The sequence below is a fragment of the Ambystoma mexicanum genome, chromosome 11 (genome assembly GCF_040938575.1).
Source record: "Ambystoma mexicanum isolate Mex_15411 chromosome 11, UKY_AmexF1_1, whole genome shotgun sequence".
NCBI classification, from domain to species: Eukaryota; Metazoa; Chordata; class Amphibia; order Caudata; family Ambystomatidae; genus Ambystoma; species Ambystoma mexicanum.
Window position 1 is genome coordinate 1,326,016,326 of NC_090934.1, and position 27,586 is coordinate 1,326,043,911.

General features: G+C 46.8%; 1 protein-coding gene and 1 long non-coding RNA gene across 3 annotated transcripts in view; one reads left to right on the forward strand and one right to left on the reverse strand.

Annotated features, from left to right (window-relative positions):
• The window catches only part of GNB5 (G protein subunit beta 5), a 458,941-nt gene that overhangs the window by 414,952 nt on the left and 16,403 nt on the right, over positions 1-27,586 (reverse strand). Inside the window, exon 2 of the mRNA XM_069624846.1 lies at positions 16,760-16,905. Coding sequence (XP_069480947.1) covers positions 16,760-16,885 — 126 coding nt within the window. The 5' untranslated portion in view covers positions 16,886-16,905. The remainder of the gene's footprint in view (positions 1-16,759; positions 16,906-27,586) is intronic.
• LOC138504385 (uncharacterized) overlaps positions 1-27,586 on the forward strand; it is a 597,102-nt gene that overhangs the window by 51,036 nt on the left and 518,480 nt on the right. The gene's annotated exons all lie outside the window — the stretch shown is intronic.

Here is a 27,586-nt window from a genome sequence, read left to right on the forward strand (position 1 = left end):
CTTGGTAACCCAAGTCACACTCCTGTTTGATTGGCTGGGTGACTGTCCCGGCTGGACAGCCATCCTGCTGTGTGATTGACAGCCAGGCTGTGTGAATGGGGGAAAACTACATAAGAAGCAGGTCTCTGGGATTGGACAGGCAGAGTCGCCACTGGAACGAAAGAACCGATGAGCAGCTGACAGAAGAGGACCCCTACAACGACTGAACCGCCCGGTGAAGCACTGCTGCAGGTCCGAATCTTCAAGCTCCAACGACAGAGAAGATCTACCAGGAATCTTCTTCCCCTGAGCTGGTGGGACTACCCAGTTCGCCCAAACTGCAAGCCAGGACTCCCTCATCTGGTCGAATTTGCTGTACAGAGCTACAGTGAACCGGATAGCCAGGAAGGTCGGACCCTGCTTGGGTTTTAAGGAGCGCACCTTTTATTTGTTGCTTTGCACTGCTGCTGGTTTCTTCCCTGGGCAGTGCAGGACCCTCCAGTCTTCCTACTTCGTGTCAGTCCGACAGTCGCTTCAGGAACTATGAGCCTGCAGGAACTGCCAGGAATGTCTGCCTCAGCTACAGCTTCTTCTCCATTTAAAGGTACTGTGCAAATCCGTTTGTTCGTTTCGTCTAGCCGCAGTGAAGGTGTGTGAAACCTTTCGCCAATCCGAGGGCTTGTCCTTCTCTTCTCTTTAAACTAACTTTTCTGCCGACCAACTTCGTCCGGAACTCTTGGCAAAGACTTAACCAAGAACTACCCTGAACTGTGTGATCTTGAGCAAAAGACTTTTGTCCTATTGACTTTGGCTCTAAGCCTTTTTGATATGATTCCATCACTGTAGTTCCTCTTTCTGGATTGCCCTGCTTACTTACCTGTTGGTGCTGCTCAATTTTAGTCTAACTTTGTTTTTCCCTCCTTTTTTAAATTGCTGGAGTGCCATTTTGCTTATACTTCATTTTGAGTTTAACTTGTCCAGAATCTATTGGGAGTGGTGTGGTGTATTAAGAGTGTGATTTTTCAACTGCTTTACTTTAGTGAGATGTTATACAACAGATGTGTAAATAAACGTATATTCTTTTACTCAGAAACCTTGAGTCAGTGTTTGTTTGAATCATAGTAATTGCTGTCCAATAATTCATGAAGCACATCGTTCATAAAGAATTGAAACGCAGCCGGGGCATTACATAATCCAAAAGGCATGACCTGATACTAGAAAAGCCCATATTTGGTTCGGAATGCCATCTTCCACTCATTTCCCTTTTTAACTCTCACAAGGTGACAGGATCCTCGTAGGATCCAGTTTTGTGTAAATTTGAGCATTCTTCACCTGATCTAGAAGCTCTGGGCTGAGTGGCAGGGGGTATCTGTTCTTTACCGTGATTAGGTTAAGCGCTCTTATAATCTATACAAGTTCTTAAGTCGCCCTCTTTCTTTTGGTACGAAAAAGAGAGCCGAGGAGGCAGGGGACTTAGACGGGCGGATGAAGCCGTTCGCTAGGTACTGATCCAGGTAAGATTTCAGACGCTGGTTTTCTTGCTCTGTTAGAGTGTAAATTAGACTGCAGGGAATTTGTGCTCGGGACACCAGATCAGTCTGGCAGTCGTAAGGTCTGTGTGGGAGCAGGGGGTTTGCTTGCTCCTTCTGGAACACATCCTGGTAATCCAGATATTCAGGGGGTAGGGAAACAGAGAGCCCCAGGATAGATTTACCTTGTGTTCCCGGCTCTTCACATTTTTGTGGTAGCAGATGTTAGCACATTCTTGAGGAAAGTTCAGCACTCATTTTCGCCAGTCGATCCTAGGGTTGTGGGTTTCTAGCCAAGGCATTCCTAAGATCATCTGGAACTGGGGAGCTCCAAGGAGATCGAAAGAGATGTCTTCCCGATGACCATCCCGGCGCATCAGCATGACTTTTTCGGTATGTTGCGTCACTGGGCCGGATGACAACTGAGAACCATCCACTGCTGTGACGTTTCCCGATTTTAGCTTTTGCTGGAGAGGAAAGTCTATTCGTGCAGCCAGATCTTGATCAATATCATTTCCCACCGCTCCGCTATCAGTATATGCCTCCAAGGCATGTACCTTTGACGGTTGTTGGTGGTTGACCAAAAGTACCGGGATGACCAGATGTGAGGTCTGTACAGATTCCTTCTTTTCGCTCGACAAGTGGAGCCCTAAGCTTGTCGGGCATTGGAGTTTTCCAGATTTTGTTCCTTTTCTTGGTTGCCATTGTCTGTTGCACCAACTACTTTCTTGGGGGGTTTTACCGGGCATTCCCAGAGGAAATGTCCTGCTTTTGCGCAGTATAAACTGAGTTGTTGTTATCTTATTTTTTCTCTCTCAGCCTTGGAGATAGGACTCCGTAATCCCCCAATCTGCATTGGTTCGGTTTGTTCGTGGGTTTTGGTTTGGTTGTCCCGGGGTTGCATATAGACCGACCTCCCTTCAGTTCTTGTGCGACCCATTTTTCAATTCTGCAACCTATGGTCAAGCTGCACAGTCAGGTTGATGTATTCCGCACAACCCTCAGGAGGGGTGACCACTTGGGCTAGAACATCCTTTAGCTCCCCATGCAATCCCCGATAAAAGAGTGTGGTCCTCTTCTCTTCTGGCTAGTTTGTCTGTGCTAGGAGATGATTAAAAGTAGCGCTATAGGTCAGCAGATCTTGGTTTCCATGCCTGAGTGACAATAGTTCATTGTCCAGGCCTTGTACTTGAGTGTGCCTAGCAAACAATTTTTCCATCTCCCGCTGGAATTCCCCAAATTTTCGGAGTAGAGGGTCATCCTGGTTTACTAATAGTATCGATCAGTCCACTGCGCTGCCTCCTAAATATGAAAGAACAAAGGCAACTCTTGCGCTAACGTTAGGAAAAGCCCCAGGCCGGCACAAAAAGTGGAGGCGACATTGGTTCATGAATATAGCGTACTTATTGGGGTCACCGGTAAAGAGTTCAGGCGGGGCCAGTGGCACTGCACCTGGAAGCACCACTTGAACTGGTGGTGATGGCTGCGGCATAGGAGGATGGACAAGCCCAGGTAATGGAACCTGACCTGCGTGGGTCTGAAGCATTTCTCTTGCCAAGTCGTCAGTTCGTTCTCGAGTCAGTTCGTTCTCGAGCTACAATAAGGTCCCTTCTTAAGGCATTGGTTTCTTGTTTGGAGGCATGAACTTCTGCCCGTAGTTCCCCCAGTAGTTGGGCCAACTGGTCTGTTTCCTGGGTTTCCATAACGCTCAGGCAGAGACTTGGAGAGGCTTTGTGTTCTGTTACGCTCACCTGGTCTCTGCAGGGACGTTGGGGCATGGTTGCAGCCCTCCCTGGAACTGGCTCCCCTTGGTCAGGCTTCTTACCCTGCTCTTGTGTTATGGACAGCGCTGGTTATTGGCACTGCCTCTGTGAGAATATGAGAGGCCGTGAAAATTCTGTGATATGACTGTGGTGCCCCTCGAACCCTTCTTCCCGCAATGTGGTGAGCATGTGCCGACCCATATAGTCTCATCTGTTTAATTATGATTCAAGCTCTCCGTCCTGCTTCTCACTGCAGCGGCGCTTTAGATAGACCGAGTTTCTTCACTGGTCCATGTGCGTGGCAGCCCAGACCGGCTGTGGCTGAACCACTCCAAAGGTAAGTATCAATGATTATTGTCCGTATCCTTTTGTAATGTCTTTCCTTGATTGTTGCCTGTATCTTTTTGTAATGTCTTTCGTTTTGTCCAATAGGTGATATAAAGCCCACCAGTAGTTGCGGTGCAAGAAGCGAGCCCCAATGGAAGAAAAGGGGGTTCACGATGTCCCAATAGGTGGTAAGTTTGGTTTTAAGGTTAAGCGCGAGGATTGGTCTAAGTGCAACCTTAGCGTAATGTCTTTATCGCTTTTCTAACCTTGTTTTGTCTTTTTTTCTTGCAGGGATTGTCTGGCAATGTCGGATTGGAATGCTGTCATGCGAGGATCTGCCAGCGGGTGAAGGATGCCTGGATCCGCGATGATGCTGGCTGAAAGTGGACTCCCGAGTAAGTGTTGTGGCTCGGAGCCGGAATCAGGTAAGGATGCGCTCCAACTGCGGATGCTGCTGGAATCAGGTAAGGATGCGCTCCGACTACGGTTGCTGCTGGTATTAGGTAAGGATGTGCTCTGATTGCGGTTGCTGCTGGAATCAGGTAAGGATGCGCTTCAGGTGGCGGTTGTTGCTGGAATCAGGTAAGGATGCGCTTCAGGCGGCGGTGAGCGTTATGCTGCTATAAGCAGACTAACGCAAAGCGCTTGCATGCGTGCGAGACAGGCTTAAATAGCCTGGTCCCGGCCATGCCCATTTGATCTGACTCGTGACCCCACCCTGCCACTCCTAGAGAATGCAGCACGTGCGGCCCCATTCACTCCTATGGCCACACCCGACCTGGAGGCACGTGTAAGCCCTGCAGGGGAAAAAACAGCACATGCACCAGAATAAAAGTGTGCAGAGCGCACTTTCTCACGAGCCTGGCGCCAAAGGTCTGGGTCCAACTGGTCCTTTTATGTAGTGGAGCTTGTGGTTCTTGCCCAGTGGCCATGATATGTACTAGAGATACTTGAACAAGTTCCTCGGGAAGGACTAGTTCAAAATGATTACCCTTTCTCAGATCCTTCAGGCCCTCCAGCTTCAGGATTGGATGGTGTCATTGGACCTTCAGGATGCTTTCTTCCATGTGCCTATTCATCACAAGCACAGGAAGTATCTGAGGTTTGATGTTGGCGGTCTCATTATCAGTTTCAAGTTCTGCCATTCGGGCTGACCTCCGCCCAAGGGTTTTTACCAAGTTGATGGTGGTGGTGGCAGCGAGTTTCATTAGGGGAGGGATTCACGTCTACCCCTACCTGGACGACTGGCTGATAATAGCCCATTATCCCAAACAGGTCCTGGAATATCTCAGCATCACCTTCCACTCTCTCCACAGACTGGGCTTCTCCCTCAATTTCAAGAAGTCCCACATGATACCTTCCAAAACCTCCAATTCATCAGCGTGGTCCTGGATGCTTCCTCAGGGAAAGGGCTCAACACATTCAGCAGATGGTCATCAAATTCCAGAATGCCCAGCGTCTTCCGGCCTTTGATTTCCTACGGTTGCTTGGCCTCATGGCATCCTCCATTTATCTGGTGCCGGAGGCTCGTTTGAGAATGAGATCCCTCCAGTGGGCTTTCAGGTCCCAATGGTCTCAGTTTTTGGGCAAAATGTCTGATCTGCTTCAGGTTCCGAACAGGGTCGCACATGATCTCCTGCGGTGGGCCTGCAAGGACAACATTCTGAAGGGGGAACCTTTATGGCAACCATGGCCGGAGATAACAGTAGTTACGAATGCCTCACTCATGGGTTGGGTAGCCCATGCCAATGATCTGAATGTCAGCGGTCGTTGGTCTCCATCAGAGTCCAAACTACACAACAACCTTTGGGAGCTGAGGGCAATCAGACTAGCGCTGAAGGCCTTTTTGCCCACTGTACAGAGAAAGAATGTCCTGATAATGATGGGCAACATAGTGGCTATGTACTACCTCAACAAGAGAGGAGGTGTAGGGTCACTATCACTGTGCAGAGAGGCAATGCAGCTCTGGTTCTGGGCACTTCAAGAGGAATCTCCCTATCAGGAGTTCACCTAGCCCGGGAGGAAAACACGACAGTGGACGCTCTGAGCAGGCAGTGCCCAGTCTCTCACGAGTGGGAACTAGCTCAGGAAGTCCTTCAAGAGATCTTAACCCTTTGGGGTAACCCTCAAGAAGATCTGTTCGCATTCAGTGTCAACCGGAAGTGCAAGCTGTTCTGCTCCAGGGAATTTTATTTGAGAAGATCACTAGGGGATGCGTTCGTAATGGATTGGGAGTTTCCACTCCTGTATGCGTTTCCTCCAGTCCCCATCATTCCTCAGGTAATCAAGAGGTTGAGAACGTTCAGGAAATCAATGATCCTAATTGCTCTGGAATGGGCCAAGAGGATGTGGTACCTTGACCTTCTGGACATGTCCGTCTGCCCTCTAAATCGTCTTCTGCAAAGAGAGGACCTTCTCTCGCAAGAGGAGGGTTGGGTTCTCTATCCAGAGGTCAAGACTCTCAAAATTCACACATGGTCTCTGGGAGGTTGAGGTGTAAAGATTGGGACCTACCGGAAGACGTGATGGAGACAAAACAAAATCTCTGTATCGCTGCCATTGGAACAAGTTCCGACGCTTGTGCAGAGAGTAGAATGTGGATCCTTTTTTATGCGACACACCTGTGGTGTTATCATTCCTACTACATCTGGCTAATCTGGGGCTCCAATTTGGCACTGTCAATGGATAGTTGGCGGCACTGTCTATTTTTAAGCGCACGTCTGAGCAAACATTTTACTGTAAGATGCCAATCATAATTCAATTCCTAAAAGGGCTCACAAATGTGTTCCATCCAGTCCCTTTTGTGGTGGCACCCATATGCGATTTCAATATAGTGTTAAAATTCCTCATGTGTGCTTCATTTGAGCCGATTAATTCTTGCCCATTGAGATTATTGACATTGAAAACTATCTTTTTAACGGCTATAACATCAGCGTGCAGGGTCAGTGAGTTGAAGGCCTTGTCATTTAAGGCTCCAATTACAACTTTCTATAAGGAAAAGGTTGTATTAAGAGTCCGATCTTATTTTATGGTTTCAGAGTTTCATCTATCCCAAAAGATCATATTGCCATCTTTTACCCACCACCACACACTGGTAAGGAGGAAGAAAGGTTTCACAGACTTGACCCCAGAAGTGCTTTAAGCTTTTATATTTCTTGCTTGGCTAAAAACTGAGACAGGCTGGTGTCAGAACACCAACTTCTACTGCAAGTTCCCGCTTACCAGGCGGACTTTCAAGAGTCAAAATAGCTAGGAACAGCAGCAATCGCTTCCATTCCTTTAAAGGTTTGTTTCAAAGGCATTGGGGGTTGCCATGGCGACGTTGGCCGCGAGTACGTCTGCAGTCACGTGTTGCTCCGGTTTCCCGGTCACGTGACTCTCGCGTTGTGGCCACGTATATTTAAGTCAGCCCCGTTTGCTGTTTCGGTGCTTCTGATTGTTTTCCTCGGAATTCTACAGTGGCGCTTGTTATTTGGATCTTCTCCTTTCTCGACCTCTTGCCTGTCTATTGGAACTGCCCATGATGCTACCCATCGCCGTATTGATGATATTCAAGCGGGATTAAGGGTTAGCACCGTTGAACCTCCATCAATCGCAGTGGCTTCCGGGTCTGGTACGGCCGGTGCTCAGGCCAGGCAGACCCGGTTCCGGTAGTTATGGCTGCACAGTTTCCGTTGGCTCCTCCTGAACGATTTTTGGGTGATCCAAAAGCCTTTAGAACGTTTATCAATCAATGCAGAGTGCATTTTCTTTGTAGACCAACATCGTTTCCCGATTCAACCACTAAGGCCGCTTTTATACTGTCTAATCTAGGGGGTACTGCCGCAGTCTGGGCTAATCCTCTCTTAGAGCAAGGAAGTCATTTGTTATTTGACTGTGACGCTCTCATAGAGGCGCTTATGAGAGTTTTTGACACCCGATACAAATCTCAGGCCACTGATTTGGAGTTATTAAATTTACAACAAGGCGATTCTTCTCTATTGACGTATCTGGCTAAGTTTAACCAATTGGTTGCGGAAACCAACTGGCCAGACGAAAAGAAGGCAGCCTTGTTTTATAAGGGTTTGTCAGACTCCCTCAAGGATGTCATTGCTACGGTACCTGTGGTCCCCGTCTCCTTTCCTGACTTTTTGGATCTAGTTCTTCAGATCGATGCCCGTAAAGCAGAAAGGAAGGGGGAGAAGAGGATTCTACCCCCGGTCCCTGTCAGCCTGACGAGTTCGATTTCAGGTAATGGGGAACCCATGCAAATAGGGGCGATAAGAGGACCACTGTCTAGCGAAGAAAGAGAGAAGCGTAAAAAGAACAAATTATGCTTTTATTGTGGTTCTTCTGGTCATTTCTTGAGTTTATGTCCCAAGAAACCCGCGAAGTCGGGAAACTCCAAAGCCCGACAATAGAGGGAGCCCCTATGTCGAGCATTGATCTTCCGGGCTCCAAAATTTCAGTTCCTTTCACCATTCGGGTCATACTTTCATCTCCGGACGGCGAAACCTGGTCCTCTGAAGCGGTTTTGGATTCTGGGGCTACTGGAAACTATGTGGATCTCCAGTATGTTAAAGACTGGAACATTCCACTGGTACCAAAGGAACAACCTGAAATGGTCAACGCAGTTGATGGTACAACACTACTATCAGGGTTGGTAATGTAGTCTACAGTGCCCCTGAACTTACTTATAGATGGCTGTCATAGCGAAGTCATTTCATTTGATGTCATCACTGCACCCCAATTTCGACTAATTCTGGGTCTACCATGGCTTAGGGTCCATAATCCCTTGGTGGATTGGGTTACTGGGTCTGTCTCGTTTACCTCGACTTATTGTTCAGGACATTGTGGCCCATTGACCCAAGTGAAAAACAACCCATGTCAAGCCTTATTGGAATCTGTTTCGATGGTAGGTGGTATTGTCAACACTATTTTACCCCCGGAATACAAGGCTTTCGCAGATGTTTTTGACAAGGGTGAGGCAGAAAAGCTACCGCCTCATCGCATTTATTACTGTCCCATAGATCTAAAGGAGGGAGCTAGAATCCCCTCTGGGAGGATATACTCTCTTACTTTGAAGGAGGATGCAGTATTAAAGGAATATTTGGACAAGGCTTTGGCTTCTGGTTTCATTCGCACCTCTCGTTCTCCTGCTGCATCTCCCCTGTTCTTTGTTCCAAAGAAAGAGGGGGACCTGAGACCATGTATAGATTATCGGGACCTGAACGCAGTTACGATACGGAATCAGTACCCCATACCACTGATTTCTGTACTTTTGGACCAGCTAGGCTCTTCGGTAATATACACCAAATTGGACCTCAGGGGTGCGTATAATCTGGTAAGGATAAGAGAGGGAGATGAATGGAAAACGGCATTCAAAACCAGATACGGCCTCTTTGAATATTTGGTCATGCCATTTGGGCTATTTAATGCCCCTGCCACATTTCAACATTTTATCAATGACGTTTTTCAGGACATGATTGATCGGTTCGTGATCGTCTATTTAGACGATATCTTGATCTATTCACCTTCTCTTGAACTACACATTCAACATGTCACTGAAGTACTACAAAGTTTGCGTAAAAATAAACTATACGCAAAACTAGAGAAGTGCATTTTCCATACTACTTCAGTTTAATTCCTGGGTTATGACATCACTAACCAGGGTGTTCAAATGAGCCAAACCAAGGTCAAGGCAGTACTGGAATGGCCAGTCCCAGGCACACTAAAAGCTTTGCAGTCCTTTTTGGGGTTTGCAAACTTTTATCGGCGATTTATCAGGCACTTCTCTAGCATTGTGGCTCCGCTTACTGCTTTAACAAGTAACAAGCATCCGTTTCAATGGAATCCCGAGGCACAAGAATCATTTGAGACCCTCAAAGAGGCCTTTACTTCAGCTCCGGTCCTTCAACATCCTAACGTCAAACAACCGTTTGTTGTAGAGGCTGATGCGTCAGATGTGGCAGTAGGGGCAGTCCTCTCCCAGTCTTGTCCTGACACAGGGGTCCTCCATCCTGTTGCTTATCATTCACGTAAGCTTACTCCATATGAGGTAAACTACACCATCACTGAACGTGAATTGTTGTCTGTCCGGGAGGCTTTTACAGTTTGGAGACATCATCTCTTGGGAGCAGAGACCCCAATTCAAGTATTCACGGATCACAGAAATCTACTGGCCCTTCAGTCATTAAAATGCACTACAGCACGCCATGCACGTTGGCATGAGTTCTTCTCTATGTACAACTTTGTACTGACCTACCTTCCGGGGACGTTACACTCCAAGGCAGACGCCTTATCAAGACTTTATGAAGACCCGGTATCTCGGCCACAGGAAGGTCGACTACTCTTGCCCAACCAGGTTGTTTGTGGCTGCACATTGCAACCATCTTTGAAAACTGCCATTCAGCAGTGGGTCTCAGAAAGAAGATCTTAACCTGGACGTCGTTCAATCCTTACCCTACGTTCAAGGTAAAATTTATATACCCGACTCTCATACCCGCAGAATTGCCATGTCTTGGTGTCATGACTCCATGTTGGCTGCACATCCCGGTCCTCGTAAGACATTGGAGTTACTCAAACGTTGGTGTTGGTGGCCTTGTATGTCAAAGGACATTGCGTTATATATTGCAAACGGCGCAGTTTGCGCTCAGTGTAAAACCGCCCCGGCCAAACCAATGGGTCTTCTACAACCCCTGCCAGTACCTGCTAAACCCTGGGTTATGCTTTCTATGGACTTCGTAGTGGAGCTACCTTCGATTGGTGGATTTGACACTATCTGGGTGGTAGTTGACAGTTTTACAAAGTTGGCCCTTTTTGTGCCTTGTCGGGGTCTTCCATCTGCTACTATCCTGGCGGACCTGTTTTTACGTAATGTCTTCCGGTTCTTTGGTCTTCCGGAGATCATAATATCTGACAGGGGTGCTCAATTCACCTCTCGTTTTTGGAAACATCTTACACAGTCTATGGGCATTGACGAAAGATATTCTACGGCCTACCATCCACAAACCGATGGCCAAACCGAGCGACTCAATGCTACCATGGAACAGTACTTGAGATGCCTTATTCTACAACATCAAGAAACCTGGCTCTCCGTATTGCCCATGGCAGAGTTTGCTTACAATAATTCTGCGCATTCTTCTACGGGAGCCTCTCCATTCTATGCCATGTATGGACTACACCCTCGCTCTCTGCCCTTGGATTTATTTTCATCCTCGGATTGTCCGGCGGTCCAATCTTGTCTTAGGGACCTGACATCATTACGTAAGAGTGTCATGGAACACTTGACACATGCGCAAGAACAGGCAAAAAAGTATGCCGATCGCCATCGCCAGCCAGCACCGCAGTACACTGCAGGGATGCGTGTTTGGCTCTCTACCAAGAATCTTAGTATTCCAGGTCGCAAGACCTTGTTACCTCGCTTTGTGGGTCCTTATATTGTCAAGGAGGTAATGAGTCCTCTTGTGGTCAAATTGGAACTGCCCTCTGCTTGGAAGATACATCCCGTATTCCACGTGTCTTTGGTCAAGCCGTGTTCTGATCAGATGAGGCTACCTGCACGTCCCCCCCCGCTGTTGGTGCAAGGGGTGGAGGAATACGAGGTTGGCGCTATATTGGATACCAAGCTGTCTCGTGGTGTACGTTTGTTTTTGGTGGATTGGAAGGGGTACGGTCCGGAGGATCGCACCTGGGAACCTGAATCCAACATCCATGCCCCCATGCTGTTATCCCGGTTTCTAGCTTCTCGAGGTCTGGGGGGACCTTTGGGGGAGGATACTGTCAGAACACCAACTTCTACTGCAAGTTCCCGCTTACCAGGCGGACTTTCAAGAGTCAAAATAGCTAGGAACAGCAGCAATCGCTTCCATTCCTTTAAAGGTTTGTTTCAAAGGCATTGGGGGTTGCCATGGCGACGTTGGCCGCGAGTACGTCTGCAGTCACGTGTTGCTCCGGTTTCCCGGTCACGTGACTCTCGCGTTGTGGCCACGCATATTTAAGTCCGCCCCGTTTGCTGTTTCGGTGCTTCTGATTGTTTTCCTCGGAATTCTACAGTGGCGCTTGTTATTTGGATCTTGTCCTTTCTCGACCTCTTGCCTGTCTATTGGAATTGCTCTTGTCTTGCCCACAGTACTTCTGATCTTGCTCCTTCTCGACCCCTTGCCTGTCCATTGGATTCCTCTTGTCTTGCCCACGGTACTGCTACGAACAGCTGCTACGACCCGGACTTCTTTTTGACTTCGATTCATGTCTCTTGCTTCATTTTGTCTGCTTACCTGGTTTTGAACCGGAACACTTGGATTGTTCTAAGTACGTCTCTCAGAAGAAGGATCTCTCACCTTAGGCGTACGGGTGCCGGCGGGAATAGGAAACAAGTGCTGGACTAGAGACTGCCTATAGCACTTTTTGGGACCTCGCTGAACTTTCTAGGCGTACGCGTACCGGCGGGTATAGGGTTGCACCGGACTCAAGAAACCTTCAGCATCTGTGAGACTGTGTTCTTCTCGGACATTCCTTTTGGAGCCGTTTGGATCTTATTCATCACATCTTCCTCGTTGCAGTCCTTCATACGGATATACATATAAGAATTTCATTTAGTGTTCATTTTTCAGTTATTGGCTCTTATGCTTTTCTTTTCCTTATATACGTTTTTTGTATCATTACAGAAATTGTTTAGTTCCATTCTACTGTCGTTTTCCTGTCGGATATGTACTGCATCTTATCCTACTAACGATCAGTGAGCTCCCAGTGTGTCATGTACAATTGCCACATATCTGGAAGAAACTTGCAGTCACCCGGAGTTCCAGAGTGTCCTGTTCCTTCTTCAAACATCTTTCAACCAATTGAACGCTCAGACTGTTTTTATGCACAACTGAGTGTTACATTGGTGGGAAGAATATATTACTGCACTACGGGTTCAACAGCTCCTCTTCGATCACCAGGCGCTTTATCCTGTTAAGGTTCACTGATCGGACAGCTGGTCTGTTGTTTATCAGATACATCGGCCACAAACTGGGTCTTGAAATCACAAAGGAAACTTTGTCCTGTTGGATAATTTTATGCATTACCGAGTGTTGGAGACTAGCTGGTAAGGAGGCCCCTGTTGGCTTACGCGCTCATTCCACAAGGGGTGTGGCCACTTCATTTGCCTTACAAGGGGATGGGGGGTGCCGATTCAGGACATCTGTGCAGCAGCCAATTGGTCATTGGTACACACCTTTACAAAACACTACTGTCTAGACTCTGTATCAGGACAAGAAGCGGGATTTGGAAAAGCTGTGCTTCACAGTGTTAATAACAGACCATGAAAATTCTACTCCCTCCTCCAATACCATACTGCTTTGGGAGGATATCATAAGATGAGTAATACGTGGGAGGATACAATCCATTCGAAGAACAAGTCACTTACTCCTGGTAATGTTCTTTCATCTGGATGTTCTGCCTGTGTAAACCCTCATCGCCCCTCCCATCCTACCGCCCAGTATGATTTCAGTGCATTACACTTTTTGTTTCTTGAGCGCCTGGTCTCTTTGACCTCACGAATGCTGGTTATTCTATAAGAAAGGGGGCAAAGAAACTAGGAACTGAAGTAAGAGGAACAGTGCGTGAGTCAGTGAGTTGAAGGCCTTGTCATGTAAGCCTCCATTTACAACTTTCTATAAGGAAAGGTTTGTATTAAGAGTCTGACCTAATTTTCTGCCGAAGGTGGTTTCAGAGTTTCATCTATCCCAAAAGATCATATTGCCATCTTTTTACCTTTCACCACACACTGGTAAGGAGGAAGAAAGGCTTCACAGACTTGACCACAGAAGTGCTTTAAGCTTTTATATTTCTTGCTTGGCTAAACTGAGACAGGCTGGTCTGTTGTTTATCGGATACATCAGGCACAAACTGGGTCTTGAAATCACAAAGCAAACTTTGTCCTGTTGGATAATTTTATGCATTACAGAGTGTTGCAGACTAGCTTCTAAGGAGGCCCCTGTTGGTTTATGGGCTCATTCCACAAGGGGTGTGGCCACTTCATCTGCCTTACAAGAGGGAGGGGGTGCCGATTCAGGACATCTGTGCAGCAGCCAATTGGTCATCGGTACACACCTTTACAAAACACTACTGTCTAGACTCTGTATCAGGACAAGAAGCAGGATTTGGAAAAGCTGTGCTTCACAGGGTTAATAACAGACCTTAAAAATTCTACTCCCTCCTCCAATACCATACTGCTTTGGGAAGATATCATAAGATGAGGAATACGTGGGAGGACACAATCCATTCGAAGAACAAGTTACTAATGCCTGGTAATGTTCTTTTGACTGGATGTTCTGCCCCTGTATTCCTCATCGGCCTTCCCATCCTACCGCTCAGTAGAATTTCAGTGCATTACACCGCTCGTTTCTTAAGCGCCTGGTCTCTTTGACCTCACGAATGCTGGTTATTCTATAAGAAGAGGGAGAAAAAACTAGGAACTGAAGTAACAGGCGCAGTGCGTGCTACAAATACTATCGATGACATCAACCTTGAGAGAGAACAGAGGCCTTCGAGGGACATTGAGTCAAAAAAAGACAGACAGCGACCTCTGCCGCAAATAAAATTCTGAAGCAGCTGACACTGGAAGGATATATCATAAGATCATAAGATGAGGAATACGTGGGAGGAACATCGACTTGGAAGATTGTTACCAGGGGTAAGTAACTTCTTCTTCTTCATACAAGGGAGGATTCAAGTGCAAAGCTTGGTTGAAGTTTGCATTTGAAAATACTGTCCTTTTACAACCATGGCATTGTTACAAACCAGAATTACCAGGTAGTGAATGAACATGTACCATGATAAGATACTCTAGCACCTGTTTCACTCTGTTCTCAAAACAATCCCCCATGCAAAGATGAAAAGGAGCAGTTTCTGAAATCATTGTATCTTCATACATTTTTTTATATTTTTTTTATTTTGATATAGCTGATTAAATCAACTTTTCAAAAAAAAGTCAAAACAATTATTACACTATTCTATTTCTACGTTGATATACCATACAGTGAACACAAATATTAAAAATTTGAGTTTTCACAAACTATGCAAAGTTAAAACAGAAAAGAACAGAAAAAAACATTATTTTACACGATACAATTTCTCGTTTCCTGTGTTATGCTTCTGCATTTCCTGGTTAGATTCTGTCGTACACTTACAACTTAATTTCGATTGGTAGAATAAATTCCAAGAATTGCACTAGCGCTTTTATCACAGAAAATGTTGTGTTCGAGAATAATAAACTCCAAATCTGTGTTTCATCTAGTTCATTATTCAGATTTAGCAATTTTGAAAAAAATCTGACACGTTGTTCATTCAATTTGCCAGAACATATCAGAAGATGTTGAAGCGTCTCCTTTTCAGTAACAATCTTACAATAACGACAATAGTTCATGTTAGATGGTAAAACATGTCTCCTTACAGGAACTTCTCTGGTCTTCCATAAGTTCAACCCAAGACCTAAAAATTTGTTTCGTATGGTCGGAGAAGGACATTTCAGTAAATAGCCTGGTATTTGACCTTGTTTTTTATCGCCAAAATTGCTATTAGTAAAGTCTTTGTATTTTAAGCAGATTTCTCTGTTCTTTATCCAATCCCATTGATAGAACTTGGTCTTGGCTCGCGTAGGGTTTTTGATTAGGAGCATTACCATTATGTCGGCTTCAACCAGAGTATTCAATACACATTTACGCCATGTTAGGGGAAAATTATGATTTGACGAGGATAGATAGTGAGCCACAGTGCTTAAGATGTTATTGTTTTCCAAACCCAGGAGACACTTTCGAAAAAAGGAACACAAGCACCACTTTACTCTACTAGCCAGAGAGCACAGGCCCAGTTCAAATCACAAAATTGGCATAGGAGTGCAATTCGGGAGATGTAATACCCTTTTCCAAAAGCCAGCTTCCAATTTATTCCACATTTTATCATTGCTATATAGTTTGGATTCAGTTCCTTAGAGCAAAATGGGGATTACCTTTTTTTCATAAAAAAGAAGTAGATGTTTCAAGGTAAAATTTCCAAATTTATATAACAATATTCTCGCTTGTGAAATCAAACTTGTTAATTTAGACTGAATATGAGTCAGAAATATATGATCAATAACAGTGTTCTGTACTGTTCTGTATGAAGATGTGAGTGTATCTTCATATATCAGACTACTTACTGCCAGTATAACAAATCAAAAGGTAGGCCTTGACCATGTCATATGGTAAACGTTAGGGAAAGTAGCCTGGAAGGGTCAACAATGTTAACAAAAAGCATTCATGTTGTGAGGACAGATGGTAATCGAGACTAGAGTACTAAATGTACTGGGCGGACAAAAGGTATAATTTTTTTTTGTTGTGCTAGTGTGTGAAGCTGGCCTTCCGCTACATGTTTCGGAATGTGTCTCCCATGATCCCTCTCCCCATTGCCTCTGCTGGTTAAGGCTAGTGAAAGTTGTAATGTAAAACCTCTGGCAATCCAAAGGTTGCAGACTCCCTATGTATTGAATCTGAAATTGTAGATTGCTATGTGCAAGATCAACTTTCAGTAGTTCCGTAACCATTATTTACAATTCTTGACAAAAGTTTTCAAACCGTCATGAAAGATAAGGTATATTGCATTTGCATTATATCTCCAAATACTATCCAAAATGTTTCCCAAAAGCTGGTAATTGCCAGTAATGTCATTGAGTAGGTCCTAGGTGGTGTACTACCTAATTTCTCATATGATGTCATCACTGATGGCATTTGACATATCCTACTGATGTCATATGTAATGACATCAGTGATGTAATTTGTGATGTCATGTGTGCTTAGGGGTTGCTCAATGGGGGCCTCATAGTTAAGGTGGCGTAGCTTCCACCACCTGCCGAATTTTAGGGATTTTGTTGCATTAAATCAGCAGCTTAACGTCACTTCAAGTAAAGTTGTTTTCACTGAATTTAAAGGGCTTTGTTGCATCAGATTGTTTCATCTTATGGGTGCTTCGACTAAAGTTTATTTTACTGAATTTCAGGGTGCTTGTTGCACTGAACTTATTCACCCTTAACTAAAGTTGTATCACTAAATATATATACACAGACACACACATACAAACACACAACCAGGGCATGAAGACTGATATATAGTGAAAAATGAATGTGCAGCAGCTAATTTATAATGTTCACGTTTTTTTCCATACCAGTTCCACACATAGCGAGCAAATGGTGACTGGGAGCGATTTTTTGTAGATGGTCCGCAGGGGTCTTTCGCAGCCACATTTAGAGCATGGACCAAATACAGCAGCTGCAAAGGTCTGGTCGCACATCTTCCTGATCTAAAATGGAGCTGAGAGAGAGAGAGAGAGAGCGCATTAGATTCCAAGCTCCTCTATCTGCACAGTAGCTAATGGAGTCGAGACAATAATAGAGGGTGTAGACGGGATAAACCAGCAGTATCTAATCTCTAAAGCCTGATGAGCAGGTGCTGCACGCGGTGCGCAACGTCACTACCACATCCAAATCCCACACCCCTCCATCAACATTACACGTCCGACGCACAATACACATTGTTCTTCAATTCCACACGTTATATTCCTGATCTAAATACGTGTTATTGAATTGGCAGGCGCCTCATGCTAATACACTGAAGTCACATGACAGAGTATATAAAAAATCTTGGTTCGAAGTACTGACTATTTTGGGAGCATTATTTTTTGTTCCTTCTCGTGATCTGGTGACATATTGTCCACTCCTCTTTTATCCAATAATTTGAAACACATGAATTTCAGAACAGAATGTAACAATTATTTTCGTGGGATGCTTTTTAAAGTCTAAGAAAACTGCCAACGGGCCTCAGCCCCACATCACGAGGGTCGCATTTCCAGAGTCTGTTTTTTTTTCTTTTAAGCCAAAGACCATCTGCATACTGGGAGTTGTAGGTTCATGTTTGTAATGTAGAAATGTAAAGCACAGGTCCCAGAAGAGAACATAAGGTTGGCTAAAAAAATAAGACTGGCTAATAGTGACCATCACAACATGAAGCCATTTGGTGGCTCTGAGGAAATACAGTGTTTCTTGTCAAAAGGCAGAACATGTGTTTTGATAGTTCATGCTTAAATTGCATACCAGCAATTCTTTTTACTCCTCGTCCTAAACTTCACATCACAGTACTCCATGACCATAACCTTTACAAACCAATTAAGTGTTCTCAAGGCTTTAGGTGGGGCAAGAAATCGAGGGGGCCCTCATTTGGGGGCGTGGCTTTCAGGATGGGCGTGGCCTGAAAAGTACACTAACCATAGTAAGGTAGGCACACAGATGTATAGCATTTATATATTTGTGTGCGTACCTTATGGTTTGCATACTTTTCATGCCATCTTCTTTACACATTCTATGTTTATAAAAGATGGCTTGAAAAGTACACAATTCAATCCATCTTTTATAAGTCATCTTTTATAAACACAGAAATATGGCACTGGGTCCCCAGGTTTGCAGAGGGTCAAAGAAGCCTTCTGACCTGGGGAGGGGGAACCAAAAGGACACTAACTTCCTCTTGTGACCCGTCGCACAAGGGGCCACAAGAGGAAGTTACAGTGACTGACAGAAGTACCAGCCAGCCACAGCTGCGCTTGCTGGCACTTCTGTCAGATTGCCTGACTCGAAATGGCAGCCACATCTCCCGTCGTGGCTGCGGCCGTGGTGGGATTATGTGTCCTGTTGTGGTGTGTTAGGACCGGGGTGGCCTGGCACAGCCCTGGCTCAGCCACACTTTTTGGATAATGCCAGGGTCCGGCTGGCCCCGGCCCACTCAAAGCACTGAGTGTTCTGTCCCTCCCTGCAGGATGAATAATACCTCTGACAATCCACAGTTCATTTTACAACATACAATCATGGGCGCTACCATCCACCACTGCAAGAGTTAAGAATAGTGTATGTACTGTGACAAGGGAGAGTAGGACTAGGAATAATGAGGATTACAGGTAACTAGTGTAAGCATTACCGCCATAGCCCTTTTCCTCGTCCCAATACTTATTTATGAGGCATACAAAATAGCGTGATAAGGCCTATAAAACACCACACAACACCCAATTTATGCTATAGCACACCCCATCACCAACTTAATTAACAGATAACTGATACCCACTTGCCTCAGTGTGGGCAAGGACTCCGAATACCGGTACCAAAGGCACACTCCCAGTCTATAGCGTAATCTCCTGTGGGCTGCCTACCCACTAGCCCAGGTTTCCCTACACCCCAGCGGGTCGTAAGATTGGACTAGTGACTAGTAACCCCAACTATCTGGTACTACACTTCACTTAAAATGAGGTGTCAAAAGGTCATAGCCTTAACTATCTTACTACCTCCTGGATTTTTCTAAGATACCTCTATTCTGATGATGCCAGACAATATGATAGTCCAGATGTGTTAGTCTCTCCCTCTCTCTGTCTCTCTCTCTCTCTCCCTCTCTCTCTCTCTTTCTATTTCTCTCTCCCTCTTTTGCCCTACTGTTGTTCCTCCTCCTCCTCTCTCTCCCTCTCTGTAACTCTGCCTATTCCATCCTTATCGCTCATCTCCTGTCTCCCCTCTCTTCCTCTACATCCTATCCTCTTCCTCCTCCGACTCCCTCCTATCTCCTCTTTTCTCTGCTATTACTCCCTCCTGTCTCTCTCCATCTGTATGTCCCTCTAATCTTTTGCATTCTCTTACCACCTCCATCTCTCTCCTGATACTCGCTCCTCTTCTCCTACTCTCTGATCTTTCTCAGTCTCCTCCATTTTATCTCTTCTGCTACTCCCCCCCCTATTCTCCAACCTGCCCCTCTTCTACACGTCTCCTCTTTTACTCTCACTTCCACTCTCTTTCACTTCCTTTTTCACTGTATCAGTTTTGCCTTCGAATATCTGTCTTCATCCTCTGCTCTCACTCTTCTACCTCTCTCTCTACACCCACTCAATCTAACCCCCTCTCTCCCAACAGCAACTCTGCTCTCTCACACTTGGTAGCACTTTCTCACACACACATTATCTTCACAGCTCTCTTTCCCAACATCCCGATGATTTCCTCAGCACTCCACTCCAACGTTTTCCCCACCGCCTGGTCTCTTGGTCCACCAACTCTCCTCCTGACCTCACTTGAACACCCTTTGTGACGAATCAACTTCTGGGGCACCAGTGGTCCAGGGATGAATATCGGTTTCTAAACCATCAATCAGACCCACACCTCTAGTACACCGGAAGGGATGTTTATGTTTAATGCTTATAGCGCGCCGCAGCCAACGGGCATCAGGGCGCAGATGGAACACAAAGACAGAAAACAACTAACAGCACTGACAGACAAAAGGGAAAAAACAGCAATGGATAGTGTATCAAACAAGGCTCCGAACAGATTGGGACACACATAAATTATAAACCTCCTTGTCCAATTTTGGTAATGTGGATGGAACAGCAATATTATCTCCGCAAAGTCGTGTATCATTGGTTAGTTAAAACACAGCGAAAATACAATTATTACTCAATGATAAAAGGCACTATCCAGTCAAGGTTGTATACAAATATCTACTTTATTATTATGACAACAGACAGTTATAGCACACTACAAAATACAACCCACCCTGCAAAGGAACACAGAGGACAGACCGTTTCATGAAGAGAAGGGATGCACTCTGGATACTGACAGGAGGGTAGTCGGTGAAGCAATCAGTCTTAACTGTTCAAGGTTATTTGGTTTCAGCACCAAGGGAGCAATGGGTTGTAAATGTCACCAGGGGCCTTCGGAGACAGGGGGACAGAACCACAATGTACCTGCCGCTTGCAATGGTCTTGATGCTCGAAAGTGTCGAGTCGGTTCAAGGACGCTTTGCAGCTCCTGCGACAGAGTTCAAGATGGGAGACAGCTGCGGGTATCAGGCGACGGGCAATTCGGCAAGCAAGGCTGGACAGACAGCTGCAGGCTGGCCTAGATGGCGGCTCATGGACAAGAATCGTTGTCTCTGTGCTGGTTGGTGGATCTGGAATGCTGGTCGAGGTGTCTCAGATGGCTTTAGTGACTGCAGCATGACAACAGTCAGTGGTACAGCCGGTCGCAGTTAGAGGACTCGACTGCCTCGAAAATGTCCTTAAAAGATGGATGCTGGTTGATGCTTTTCATGGCACTCCTCCTAGCTTCTTCACTGTGCTTGTGTCGTCCTTTAAGGTGGACTACCCAAAGCTGAGGAAAGTGTTTGCAGGCAACAGCCTTGTCCTTTGTTCAGAGACTCTCTGGCACTTCCCACCTAGGAAGCTTGCTGGCAGAACCTGGCAGTGTACGCTGTGTGCTGGCTGGGTACTAGTTCTGAAGCTGCTGGATGGGTCCTCTGAGTCCGGTATCTCCCTCTTTTGCCTGGGAGATGTTTAGGGGAGGGGTCTTGCTTTCCTCTTGGAAATCCTGGCCTTCCTTCACTGGAGGAAGCTGTAAGGCAGACTGTACCTTCAACCAGGGTCTAAATGAGTCCTTCTTCTTACTCTTTTTGAAGTCATCGGATGGTCTGCCTAAACAGGGGCCCAACCCTCTTTTAAAGCCAAATGGGAACCAGTGAATGGTGCAGGCTAAGCCTGTCATAATTAACCAATCCTGGGTCCCCACCAACAATCTTCTGTTATGCGTGAGGTCATAACTAGAGTGCTTTGCAAAAGGAAAGGTAAGGGGTGACAACATGTACTATTAAGTCCCATCCATCTTCCTATCTGTTGTGGATCAAAGTGTCACTCTGGATAATTGAGGTCTCTGCGGCTCTTGACCAAAGTGCAGGTCTTGTCAGGTTGCTTGATTGTCGTGAAGAATATTGAAACCTCCGCCCCCAAGTATCACAGAGAGAGAATACAAGATTACTCCCTATGCGATCATTGAGGCCACAGGTGGGTAGTTCTTGAAGCCCGGAACCACGGAAATGTTGAAACCCAAGGCAGCTGTAAAGGAAAAATGCCAAGTCCAATTCAGGATAATCCAAGACAGTCCAAAAGTCGTTCCGAGTTTGAGATGATCCAGCAAACTGAGCCAAAAGACGTGAGCAAAGCAAATCCGAAAACAGTCCAAGAGTCAAGAGCCGTGAAACACAAGGTATCCAAACGCCGTACAGAGTCCTCCAAAGAACAGCTGTGAAGCGGGGACGTGCGGAAGTTGAGAGCTTAAGTAGTGGAGGCTTCCGCGTCACATGATCCGCGAGCGAGACGGATGAACGCGTCACATGACCTGCAGACGCGACACGTGAGCGTTGTTTTGATCTCAATGGTCTCCATGATTGCGGAATTGACTTTCTGCGCGCAGCATCCTGTAGCCGGCGCCTGCGTGCTCCCTCCTGCAGACGCCATGGCAGACGCCAGTGAAGGAACGGGGAACCCTTGAGTCTGCATATGTGGCCCTTGGGGTAAACCCGCTCACGTGACACCCGTCCACTGTGAGTGACATGGAAAAGAAACCTGACTGGGGTAACTGGTGCATTGTGAGTGTTGCCTGTCCTAGATAGAGTGTGAGTATTGTCTGACCTAGATGCTTGTGAAATAGGGACAGAATGAGGGGACAGCGTGACAGGTCTCCCTTGAAGTTTGTGGCAAGAACAGACTTTCTGTCTCCATCAAATCACACACTTCTTCCCTCTGAAAGGGGTTCCCTGCAGGGGTTGACTACTGTAAACAGTTGTCCCAGACATGAAATTCACTGCCCTTCATACAGAGGGCTGGGAGATAGCTTCAAGTTGGCACATTGCATATCAAAGAGGTGTTAGTTGTCTAATTTCTGTGACCAAGCCTCTTCGCAGGCCTGCTTTTGTTTAACACTCATCAGTATGCGCTGCCGCCACACATAACCTAACAACAGGCAGGGCGGATCCATGGAGCCTTTGATATTTTAATTAGGCTGCCCATGGTCGGGGGAAGGTGTTGCCTTCCCCTTACTTGGGATGCTTTGATGTACCTGTGGCTGTCACATGCCAGCTGAACATGACAGGAGGACTGCGCCAGTAGGCTGTGTCCCCCAGAGTACATTTGAGTATGTGCTTGTTGTGCAGTGAGCTTTGGGAAATGTGTGTAGATTAGCCCCACACATTTCTTAAAAAAAAATATCAAAACAGCTGAGGCAAGTGAACACTCCCCATGCAGATGGTCAAATTCCTCAAACCCTTCATCTATGCTTGTGATCACGGGCCTTTTATACCCGGGTCTTCCTTCCTTACTGTATCCTCCCACCTTCCCATTGCTCCCTACCATCCCCAGACCGCTCTGGCCAATCTATTCCTATGTTCCCCTGGGGCCTGGATTACATGCACTGACCCATAGTATCAAAAACCCCACTTAGGCCTGCCCCCCTTTCCGCTCGCATGCATTTGTGAGTCTTCCATGGCCCAGCCTCATTGGTGCCCTCTGGCATGTCTGTTTTCCACACCCCCAAGAAGTTGGCGTTGCTGCCAGTAGTCTGGATGGTGTCAGAGGAACGCGTTGTGCACCACTGTTTCCGTTCGTGATGTTCTCAGCTGCTGACTAACCGTATTCTCGATCCTGCAGTTAGGCAAGAAATTAGAAGGAACTATGTCCAGCCATGAATCTGGAAAGCATGGTAGAGTCAGTGGCAGCAACATTAAAAGCATGCCAGTCAACCTTAGCCGGTTTATGTTCTGGGACCATCCCAATGCCCATACCCCACCTCTGGCACAGAATCGGCTTTGGAATGTGCCCTTGAAGGCTGCCTACTCTAGGTTGTGAGTGGGCCAAGTCCCCCCCTAACAGAGTCCCCCCCTAACAGAGTCAAGCCGCTGACCCTGTCACAAGCCACCCCCCAAATCCTCTGCAGAGACTCCCTATATATCTGGCCATGAAGTTGCCATGTCTCTTGTTAACCACATCTAAATCTTCTCAGGTAGTAGAGGTCCTGCTGCCGCCTAAGCCATGCAAATAACTGTCTGAATCCAAAGACTAATGGAATCCACAGAACCCTTCCTTCCATCTGCTGAGGTCCCATATGTGAGAAACAAGTTGTCTACCTTCCAAAAGCCTACAGTCTAAATGTCAATATCCTGATACCATTGGAATTTATAGGCCAGTTTAGGAAGCAAACCAAGATCACATTAAGCACCAAAGCCTCTGGCAAAATCTCAGGAAAGGCTCTTTGTATAAAAGAGTGCCAACTTCCCTCAACCTGCAGGAAGAAGTGATAGTCACCAAAATGACTAGAATCAATGATTTGTTGTCAGTCTCCTCATAGGCTAAACACATGGCCCTAAGAGAATCCTCAATACCAATGGCAGATCCCATCATGGAGCCCACTGTGCCCTCAAAGTAGACATGGCGAGGCCCTTCGTGAACCCATCTGTCAGAAATTGCAACACCACTGCAATGCCAGAGAACAATGCCTGAACTCCGTTCTTCACACTCTATGGCACACAGTGGTGCCAATATCTAGTATATCAGAGTTGCCAGCCTCCTGCACTGCTGAAGAGAATCGGCCACTTGAGGAGTAACGCCTAAATGCTGCCACCCTCTCCACTAACTCCCAGCCATATCAAAGACATCACATCCATCCCCAAGCTCCATTGCTCCGGAATTTCAAGTAAAACAAAGGAAGCTGGGCATTCTCCATAGTGGCAAAGACGTCCAGGTACAGAAAATGGCCCAATTCTTTGAAATATGTATGGCTGAAGGGTCATCTCCTAGCAGAAGGAAACCACCTGACAGAGTGTGATCGCTGCTCCATTATCCAGTCCCCTGATATTCTCTGCCTACAGGGATTTTAGGTAGGTAGGTCTCTGCAGATGCCCCAGCCCACCAGGAGGGTCTAGAGGGGCAGTCGGCATAGTGGGCCGCCCCTCTGGCCCCCTACATCCAGCTCACCTCCCCTCTCCTGGGGGGTGGAGGGGGTGGAAGGGCGTGCCCACAGGGTTCGGCTGGAACCAGCTGGTCCTGGGAAGGCACTTAAAATGGCCCAGGCTGAAGGAGTTTGACACTGGTGAACATTTTATGAGGTCAGGGACACAATGGGATACGCCGGGTATTGAAGGTTGCAGCAAGGGTATCTCTGTTGAAGGGGGTGCGAATTTGGTAATACTGTTTCCAAAATGTGGATTTGAATCCTCTCTCTCGTTCTCTCCTCACATCGCGGACCTTACCAAGAAGGCCTACTATCAGCTGTACCTCCTCAAAGTCATTATCCCTTTCCTCACATTCCCCCAGAAACTCAATGTCTCCAGAGCTCTGGTCCTATGCTTGACAACTGCAACAGCCTCTTCCTCAATCTTCCTTTATCCTGCCTTTGCCCCCTTCAACTAATCCTGGATAGGACTGCAAGAGTTATCCTTGGCCTCAAGCCCAGGGACCGCATCTCTCCAGCCCTAATGTCTCTCTACTGGTACCCGGTTGTTGCTCGGATCAAATTCAAGACCCTCTGCATCCAGTGGTCGAAGTGTACGAAAAGAAGTAGTGAAACTATGTTCCCTGCTGGTCTGCCCCGCTCCCCACAAACCACATCCCTGAAACCCCTCCCACTCACAATCCAACCCCCCAAACACACCTGCTATTTATGGGAATGTGCAGTGCAGCGCACTGAAGTGCAAGCTTCAACTTCTTCCTACACTTTTATTATAAAACGAAACCATTACAGAACGGTTTCTTTTTAAAATAAAAGTATAGGAACAGTGAAAGTATGGGAGCACTGCTCCGACCGCTCCTGCCCACTTCGACCACTGTCTGCATCATCCACAATGCTTTCTGGGGGCTGGGACATGCTACATCCAACTCTCTCTCCCTAAATTCTTCCATGCTAGAGCCCTTCGGTCTGCTTGCTACAACTCTCTGCAGATCAGATGTTTCTCTAAGCAGAGGGTGGGGGGTAGATCTCTCTCCTCCGCAGGATCCTCCATCTGGAACAATCTCCCTGGCCCTCTCTGGTTTGAGACGGATATCCATACGTTCCAGAAGCCCCTGAAGACCCTCCTTTTCTCCTCTTCTTTCCCTCTCCCCGTCCCCCCCCCCTACTAACTCCTCCCTCTGCCGCAGTGTCTGGCTGCCTGGTTCCCTCTGAGTTCTACATGGCTCAAGGACCCCCTGCCTAGTCCACCCCCTTCCTTGCACTTAGCATGTGGACCCACACCACCGCAATCCCTGTCCCTTGCCTTCCTGGTCTACCCGGAGCACTTGCTCCTGCTCCTCTTTACCCTGCTTTTTCCTTCCCACCCTAGCACTTTGCTTATTGCGCAGACCTGCACTCCCGCCGCCCCCTCTCGCACTTCTTTTTCTGCACTTGAACCTTCCGAATGTCACAAGGCCTAGTAGGACCATTATTGTATTTTCTCCCTTGTTCCCCCACCCCTTGTATGTCTTGTGGCACCTTAAAACACAATTTGTTGTATATAGGCGCCTTACAAATGTCCAATAAAAAAAGAATAAAACAAAATAGGTTTTAGAGGTTTGCATCAATTGCATTAACTTCTTGGCCAGCTAGAATTATAGGACGCCCATAGCAGGGAATAACATAAGAGGGGGTAGAGGAAAGTCGAAAGGGAGAAGTGAACAGTCATGGGCGTGGTGAGTAGGTCATTTGTATTGGAACAGGAGCAGTTGGGTTTCAGCACTGGATGGGATTATGGGGAGGTCCCGATTATATCGTGGATGTTGATGGGATTAATTTTTAGCAGGTATTGCGAACACCATTGTGAGTGAAGGATTGCCGAATGATTTGCCTCTGCAGGATCAGGGCAAGGATGAGAGTGCTTTAAAACGGGGGAGTAGGATCTGCCGAGTTTCAGGGACAGGATGGAGTCTGGTCCCGGGACTGTTGCATTCCAATTGTTCCTGGCAATGTAGCTCAGCGGGTTAGCTGGTTGCAACTGGAATACAGGTTAGCTGAGGTGGTTAACACCCGAGTAGTGCTTGGGGGAGCATGGTTGGCACGACAGCAGCACCTCCCAGGGGCGAGCATGAGAGGTAATAGGGCATGCCAGGCCGCATGTTGTTTGAGAACTGCGGGAACCAGCATGGTTTTAGTTGCGTATGTGGCGCATTTCTGTGGAGACATGGGAGCAGTCCACGGTTGGAATGGCGGCAGCTGTTGGCACGGACCAGATGCTCTGGGACCTCCTGCACCGTATGGTTGTGCCAGGAGCCAGGTCCGAGTACCAGCGTAGCTGTGAAGTGCAGCGTCCTGGGGCAGGTTCCCCCGTACCGATGGGCTGGCAAAAAAGCATGGGTGGTTATGAATTGGGTCACTGGGCACAGGGACCGTACTGTACTCGTCCAGATACGGGCTGATGGGGGTTTGCACAGTGAAATTTGGGAAGTTGGGTAGCACCCCATCCCTAGTTAAAGGTAAACAGCAACATGACATTGGCATTGGGATGGAGGTTGGGATGTAAGGGCTAAATTGCAAATGTTGTCATTGACAGGGAAGTTGTGAATGTAATGACGAAGCTACTGTTTTGTCAGTTATGTCGCAGGAACAAAGACCTGGGAATGGTTCCCGGGGATGCCACAGCATTGTATGGTAATGCAGGGGGGATCAGGATATCAGCATGGTCCAAGTAAACCATGCACACTGCAAGGAAGGGGTATTTGCAGCTTTCATGTAAGACTCACAGATTGCAAGGGAAACTTCAGGAAGGTGGTGTCTAAAGGTAAATGGCTGGCAGCGACTCCAAAGGGCTACTCGCACGGATGAACGGTAATGGCATGAGGCCACCCTGGATACCCAGGAATGGCTGAGAGCCACCCGGAAGTGTCTATAATAAAAGGGCCTTTTTTAGGGACAGTTGGACTGCTCAAGGAAGGCTAAGTGGCCCACAGAGTTAATTCCTGTCAATGATAAAAAAGGCCACCCAGAAGTAGGTATGATTGGGGGAAACAGGTGTCTCAGTCGGTGGTATGGGGCGGTTTATGCAGTTGGAGGACTGGGTTTCATCAGGCAGAGGACATTTTGCGATAAGGACCCAGTAAATTCTGTTAGGGATGGGGTTCACCGGTCTGACAAGGGCAACAAGGGTTTCTGATGGGTATGTTCAAAGCACTGACAAA